This window comes from Pongo abelii, chromosome 16 (genome assembly GCF_028885655.2).
Source record: "Pongo abelii isolate AG06213 chromosome 16, NHGRI_mPonAbe1-v2.0_pri, whole genome shotgun sequence".
Classification (NCBI taxonomy): Eukaryota; Metazoa; Chordata; class Mammalia; order Primates; family Hominidae; genus Pongo; species Pongo abelii.
The window spans coordinates 104,497,799-104,505,903 of NC_072001.2; the positions used below are offsets into that span (position 1 = coordinate 104,497,799).

The window sequence follows — 8,105 nt, forward strand, 5'->3', positions numbered from 1 at the left end:
AACCTAAGGCTATGTGACAGAGATCATATGTGGCCTGTAAAGTCTAAAATATTTACTGTTTGGCTCTTTATCCAGAACTGCTGATAGTGCCTCTGGACAAGAGCATAAAAGATGAGTCATGGCATAAGGGAATAACTGAGAGGACATGTAGAAACCTCGTCAGCCTATGAGGAACCTTGAGGCACGATGTTTCCTTATCCCAGTAATTCAGCAACTCGACTCCAAGCACCCAATTTTGTGGATGAACCCCAAGGAGTCTGTCAACTTTCAAAATCACGGCAGCTGTCTGCCACTTGCCAGACTTATTTTGGGTAAGCAATAATAAATAGACAAATAAGTAATAGTTGGAGGTTGTGAGTAGTAAAAAGCTATTTAATGTTTGATAGACAAATTCAAGTCCATAAATCTCCTTGAATAAAGATGCTAAAAATGTTATTCTCGTTTTTTAAATAGTTTCGTTTTTACAAAGTTCTGTACATAAAAATAAATATACAGAAACAAACCCCATCAACTGTCCGCATCAGTAATCCTCACTGGTGGGCTCACCATTGATAAGGAAGACATCATTCAACGCAACCTGTCACAGAGACTGTCCTAGCAGCAAGGATTTCTAACTTCAAAAGAACATTACTAGGCCTCTTTTATCAAGATTGCTAATCATCTAGAGGCCTTTACCTACCAACTAGCAATCAACCATGAAATCAATGAATGCAATCACTGTCTCCAAGTAGAATGTGACCAATGACCTAATGCCTAGAGGCAACATCTATACCTTTTGCTGACTGGAGCCCTGACATATGCAGGCGTAGTTAGGAACAGAAATCAACCCCACCTCCCCTTGGCTAGTCACTGTGAAAAGCGTGCGTAAGGCAATTGAATCGAGGGTTAAGGATTCATCTTGCTAATGTCAAAATCGACACTAACAAGATTCTTAGCCTCATCCGCCAGATGACGGGCCTCTGCGTCCAGGTCTCCAGGAGCAGGCTCCACCTCCTTCACCAGACAAAGGGTTATAACCTGGGATGACAGAAAAGAAGCACAACAGTACTGATAAAAATCTGAAAATCTGGGAACATTGTATATTCAAAATAAAATTATGAGAGTGACATGCAAAGCATTGCAAAGATACGGATCCTAAGGGACATTTAAAAAACCTTTTAGCTACATGAAAAAAAGACCTTTATATTGTGATTGCCGTTTGAACTGATTTTCTGGTGGGGAAAAAACTCATTCAGCTTCTTTGTCCCAAACTCCAAAACACATGCAAAAGGGTCACCAAAAACTCTCTCAAAAGCGCCTGATTTAAGTATATGGATCCTCCTATCACAGTGCTTACTGAAACTCATACATTCAAATAAGGGCTGTTCAAGCTACAGAAAACGGATTAAAAAAAATCAAAACAGAGTCAAACTTGTCACTTCTACCAGTCAGAACTGGGTCATCTGTATCCTTCCCTACCCCCCCACCACCCCACTCCCTCGTGAGCTTCCCAAAGTCAATGCACAACTGGTAACCTGGTTGAGTGCTAAGGTTCCAGGGCCAGCCAGAACTTAAATGTTAGTTTTACTCCTTACTTGCAGTGGAATCTTTGGGCAATTAAACCCTGTGCCTCAGTTTCCTTATTTGTAAAGCCAGGCTAGTCAAAGCCGCAGCTCAGAAACGCTGGGGACACTGAAAGAGGCCGTGCAGGCAAGCATGCCCCGCGTTCCATCTTCTACGATTTCCATTCCTCTCCTAAATATCACCTCTGTGTGTCTAAAAATAAGCTTCCGGCAGGACCATTTAAAAATAGCATTTTCTTTCCAGATGCATCACCTTCTCTACAGCAAGCCAGGTTTAGTCTTCTGACACAAAGGGGATTACAGCTCAGCGTTTAAGGTCAGCCAAGTCTGTGGCCCTGCTGCCTTGGAGCCCATGTCCCAGTCTTTCCTCAGTCCTCAAAGACGCCATCAGGGCCTCTGCAGTACCCCTCTCCTCCTACGGAGGACGCAAAGTCTTCCGCCTTGGTTCCTACAGTGTTCTAGTGTCTTTGTTCTTTCCTTCCTCAGCAGTAACTTGCAACTCTTAGCCAGAATCACAAAGGATTGCTTATTTTCATTTGTGAGTCCCATCTTCCCAGATTTGAAATTCTCAGGGATGGGATGAAGACAGACTGCTGTGGCATCATCCAGAGTCCCCAGGGCAGTGCTGCACACAGGAAAAAGCTTTGGATGAACATCTGTCTGCTACTCCTTGTTATTTGTAAAAAACAAGGTGGTCCCGGCTAGAAAGACCAAAACCATTGTGTTCCAGCTCCTTGACACTCACCTGGAGACTGGCAGACAATTCCTCACCCTCCTTAGCTCTCCCTACCAAAACCACTGTGTTCCAGCTCCTTGACACTCACCTGGAGACTGGCAGACAATTCCTCACCCTCCTTAGCTCTCCCTACCAAAACCACTGTGTTCCAGCTCCTTGACACTCACCTGGAGACTGGCAGACAATTCCTCACCCTCCTCAGCTCTCCCTCTACGGGGCTGCAGAAGAATCAAGTCAGAATACTGTAAGTACAGTCCTTCTAAGTACGTAGTGAGGACCTACGAGGTGATTTGCATCTGCTTCCTTTATTGAATCTTCACAATCCTAAGGAATTAGTCTTAATTTATGGGCAAAGAAACAAACAATCTTGTTCCTAAAAGGTAACTATATCCTGTAAGTGTTGAAAACGTTAACATTTGACATCAGTGGTGCTTACCACCTCCCCGCAAAGGCTTTCTGTCCGATTTCCGTTTCAGGACGACAGATGAAGTGGAAGGGCCAGGACTGTCTTCCTCCTGTTTGAACACACACAGTAGTGTAAGAAGCAATTAAAACATTCTACTTGGCAATCTTCATCTACTGCATGCCAGCTGGCCGAGGTCTCCAGTCACCTGGGGCTTCTTTGCATTTCCTTTGTAACTTTTTCCTTCTTGCATGCTGTCCCACATTTCAATCTTCTGTCTCCTTTTTTCTTCTTCAAGCTGAGAAACAATCACATTTTACAAAAAGAATTCAGAAGCTGCCATTTCTCTCAAAGACAATGCTAACTCTGATAATTCTTAATTTAAATGTCTTTCAGAACAAACTTCACCCTCATTTTCTTTAGTTAATAAAACTGTTGTGATCTGGTGGTGTGAGTTTAACTCACATAGAGCAGCTTTGGTTTTTGTACACTATTAAAGCAAAATGTTTCATGAAAAAAATTACTGACTGACTCCATTCTTCTGAAACTCACTCCTATCAGGACATTTTTGGTAATGTGGAAGACACAGGCACATGCACACACACACTCACATGCTCCCTGCTCCAGCCTGCCCCTCCTTTTGTGCTCTGGACCTTTCATTGTAATATATTCACACATCTAGTGTTCCCTAACAATAGTGTATTCTTCTTGATATCACCAATACTTACACGGTAGGAACTGAAATGCTTATCGAATCTAATGGGATAGGACCTGGTCCTAGAAGCTTATAGACAACACACACACAGACATCGTTATCCACTAAGCCTCAGACAATTTCTATGTACACATTCAAACTGAAACCAGTTCATACCTGTTTCAGTTTTTCCTTATGCTTTTCAACTTGCGCATTTAGTTCTTCTTGCATTTTCAATCGAGCAGCTGCTAAAGCTTCTTGTCGTTTAACAACAACATCAGGTTCTAAAATGTCAGAAAAAAATGGAGATAAAGCACTCTGTACATTATAAAATAGAAACTTTTGAGTGTCCATATTATTAAAAGTATAAAGAGGTATGGACATCAGACAATGAAACAACATATTTTTACATGAGTACTCCTAACCCCTCTGCGTATATTTTACTGCTTCAGGGGGCAGGGGTCTGTTGCTGAGCCACGGATTTTAGCCCCAAATATCTACATCACCAGAAATCTGTTAGAAATGCCAATTTCTGAGTTCCCCTGAGCAATTCCGATTCATAAAGCCTGGGATAGTGGCCACACAGAGAACATCTTGGATACCTCAGTGACACCCACAGTCTCTAGGCTGACTAGAATCCTGGAAGACTACCAAGGAAATATAAACTTTTCTAAATCATTATCCATCCCTTAATTAGCACAGAAGATTCTTAAGTATTTGTTTCTAAAGAAAAGAAAAATCCTTCCAAATAGCATTATGAGTAGAAATGAACCCATTTCTATTCATAATGTCTACTCATAGAGTCTCGCTCTTTGCGACAAGGCTAGACTCCATCTCATAGAAAAAAAAAAAAAGAAAGAAAGAAAAGACAGTCTCACTCTGTTGCCCAGGCTGGAGTGCGGTGGCACAATTTCAGCTCACTGCAATCTCCACCTCCCAGGTTCAAGCGATTCTCCTGCCTCAGCCTCCCTAATAGCTGGGATTACAGGCGCCCGCCACCCCGCCCCACTAATATTTGTATTTTCAGTAGAGACAGGGTTTCACCATGTTGGCCAGGCTGTTCTCGAACCCCTGACCTCAAGTCATCCGTCTGCCTCGGCTTCCCAAAGTGCTGGGATTACAGGTGTGAGCCACCGCGCCCCGCCAAGAACCATATACTTCCTACTTTTTTTTTTTTTTTTTTTTTTTAAAGACTAGGTCTCAATCAATTGCCCAGGCTGGAGTGTAGTGTGGCCCGAGCATAGCCCACTGCAGCTTTGACTCCCTGGACTCAAGTGATTCTCCCGCCTCAGCCTCCTGAGCAGCTGGGACTACAGGTGTGTGCCGCCACTCCCGGCTATTTTTTTTTTTTTTTAAATAGAGACAGGGTCTTCCTGTGTGGCCCGTCTTACTTTTACTAAGAGAATAACTCTTAATATAAAGAAGGAGGTGCAAAACCACCGCTTTCATTTCGGTTATCAGGCACTAACCCACAGCAGCCGCAGCTCGGTCCAGCTGCCTCTGCCTCAAGGCTCTTAGCCGGGCGGAAAGCTTCTGAAAGACCACGTAGAGAAGGATGCAGCTGAAGACGATGTACCAGCCATAGGTGGCCAGCAGGGAGCCCACTGAAAAGAAAAAAAGTTTTCAAAAAACTAAAAATGACACTACTAGTTGACCTTTCCATAAGACTCAACAAACACAAAGTGTAACTCCTGCCCTCAAAGCCTTCTTGGTCTAGGCTGAGGAAAAAGCCTCCTAAGTAGATCGTTAAAACATGAACTCAAGAAGTGCGACAATTCAGGGATCACTGAGAAGTGAGACTTCCCAACCATCTGGGGAGTCGGGGGCAGTTCGAGTGTGGAGGGCGCAGCAACTGGCTTTTGAAGAATGAAGAGCAACTAATCTGAATCAGGGAGGCAAAGGCCTTGCAGAACCACATATAAAGGGGTGACAGCGCGGGGAGTCAGGAGTGTGTATGGGGCGGTGCGGGACGCGTCCCAAAGGCAAACGCCAAGGGCCGAGTGACCCCGGTAACTAGCACACGAAGGGCTTGGTTCGCAAAAAAGACTCGCGCAAACAAGGGCCAGCCGAGCCGCCCAGGGAAGTGCGGCTCCCGAGAGGCCTCCGCGCGAGGTCCGGGCCTGCTGCCCGAGGTCCGCGTAAGCGCCAACGCCCGACCGTTCCCAGGCCTCCCAGGCTCCGGCGCCCGGTGCAGCGGAGGACGACCCACCGATCATGGCTGCGCGTCGCAAAGGTGGCGGCGCGCGCCCTGCTGGCCCGCAACGACTCACCCGTGATGTGCAGGAAGCGCAGCCCCTCGGTCTCCAGGGCCGGCCGCGCGGACAGGGAATCCTCTTGGCGCTCCATGACGGCCGCCGCCGCCCAGCCCTGCCGCCGCGCCTCCAGCCGGGCGCTTCCGGTGCGCTCCTACGCACACGTGGCGCTCCCGGACGCGGTCGTGGTCCCGGCCAATCGCAGGCCGACCCCGCCCCGTGGCTGGGGCCAAACGCAGGGGGCGTGGCCGAGGGGCGTGGCGGGGAGAAAGCCCGGCTACATTCGCCGGGGCCGGGACAGCGCGTGTGGGAACGTTCTGTGCTATCTCTTGGCTTGAGTCGGGGGTGGAGGACGGACCTCTTTCACGGATTTCTTAGCGAATTTCTACTTTCTTTCTTTTTTTTCCTAATTGGACACTGAAGCCAAGGAGGTCAGTGGTCGCCCGGAGGCAGGATTTGCACCCACATCCTTGCCCGGGGCACATTGGACAACAGGGCTTAGTTGGTTGACGACTCCCAGCATTTGAGGGTTGCAGCCAACGTCCACCCCAAGTGGAAACACGAAATGTGAGCAGCCTCCTGCTTCTGCTGGTGATACCTTTCAGGCCAAGAAAGTCCCCACCGATCCTCAAGGTTCTTTCTCCAAAATCAAAGCCTCTTAGGAAAGAACGATCATAGTAACTGCTCTAACCTGTGTTGAATTATACTGTATCACCACAAGACACGATCACTGAGTTACTTATAATAGTGTCCTGGCTGTGTTCCTCTGCCTGCAATGCCGTCCCGCACCCTCTTCCACCACTCAAATGTCACCACCTTTATGGTGACCGTAACCATCCTATTTGAAATTTGACCTTGGGTTATTCTGGAGCATCTGAAGTGCACATACTTAGCTGTGTCTCAAAAGAAGGGTTGGGAATTGGGAATATAATTGAAAAAATAATGAATAGGTGACAACATCCGAGTGCTGCGTCACCACTGTCGCCAGGAGCAGTATGGGGAAGGCAAACCATGACATGAAGCGTGAATGCAATCAGTGTTTCTTCAATGCAGGTTTGCCAAGAAGTTCCTCAAGGGGGACAGCTGCAGGGATTTGAGCACTGACCTCATCAAGCTTTCCCAGCAGTGTGTTCAGAAAGCAATAAAGGGGACCGGGCATTCATGAGCCACAGCAAAGACAAGCCTGAAAGTTCTTTTCCCTGTTGGCTACCTTGAAAATGACTCCTCAAATGAACCGAGGACTCTGGATGTTATCCATAAAGGCTGTGAAGATAGCTTATCGATTTAATGAGGATTTTAGGAGGGAGAATTTCCTTCATGTTTGCCTTTCCGTTGTAAAAGATGATGAACCATCATCACTCTTTGCTTTGCTACAGAGTGATTTCTCACTTGCTCTGGCATCTTGCAGGAACATTTATGTGCTAAATTGAATGACTTCTATGGAATTACAGTTGCAATTCTCAGTCCCAGATTAGCTTTAAATCCACCTTACATCTAAATACTGATAAACTAGACAGGATGAGCAGGGTTGCCTGAACTCTTTTGTTAGGCTGTGAAGGTCATTAGGTATACCCTACTGGGGTCATAGTTCATGGAAAAAAATGGTTAGGGCCTCACTCTTCTCTCAGGAAACTCATAGCAAAACAGTTTCAATCAATGCTTGGGAGCAGTTTTATTTTTATATAGTAACTTAACAGGATGGTTTAACACGAGAGTTCCTCATCTTAACAAGGTGTCAGATGAAGACTTGAGAGCTTCAAGAACGTTGCAGTGGGCCAGGAGTGGTGGCTCTTGCCTGTAATCCTATTGCACTTTAGGAGGCTGAGGCGGGAGGATCACTTGAGGCCAGGAGTTCAAGACCAGCCTGGGCAACACAGCAAGATCCCGTCTCTACAAAAAAATTTGGCCAGGCATGGTGGCTCACGCCTGTAATCCCAGCACTTTGGGAGGCCGAGGTGCATGGATCACCTGAGGTCAGGAGTTCAAGACCAGCCTGGCTAACATGGTGAAACCCTGTCTCTACTAAAAATACAAAAATTAGCCAGGTGTGATGGCGGGCGCCTGTAATCCCAGCTACTAGGGAGGCTGAGGCAGGAGAATCGCTTGAACCTGGGAGGCGGAGGTTGCAGTGAGCTAAGATTGTACCACTGTACTCCAGCCTGGGTGACAGAGCAAGACTGTCTAAAAAACAAAAAAGAAAAGAAAAAAAAAAAAAACACAAAACTTAGTTATGGAAGAAGATCCTAAATTGCAAAGATTTGTTGTTGCCGGCTTTCAATCCATGTCAATGAATTAAAGTCAACACGCACAGTATAAAAATGCCAAAATGTTGCATCTGATTAAATGAAGGGAACATTTATTTGCCTTGTTTAGCTCCCTTATCTGTAATGTCTGTAATCACAAAGACGGAATAAATTGTAACATTTTAGGTTCTATCATTAAAAAAAGGCAACAATCC

At 46.1% G+C, this 8,105-nt stretch overlaps 1 protein-coding gene across 1 annotated transcript; it reads right to left on the bottom strand.

Moving 5' to 3' along the window:
* Nucleotides 1–341: 341 nt before the first annotated feature.
* SELENOS (selenoprotein S) lies at nt 342–5,813 on the bottom strand. Its single transcript, NM_001200005.1, is given in 6 exon segments — nt 342–1,017; nt 2,735–2,813; nt 2,910–2,999; nt 3,573–3,679; nt 4,865–4,999; nt 5,666–5,813. Coding segments are annotated over 6 exon segments (573 nt in total). The 5' UTR covers nt 5,742–5,813; the 3' UTR covers nt 342–931.
* Between the last annotated feature and the right edge of the window lie 2,292 nt (nt 5,814–8,105).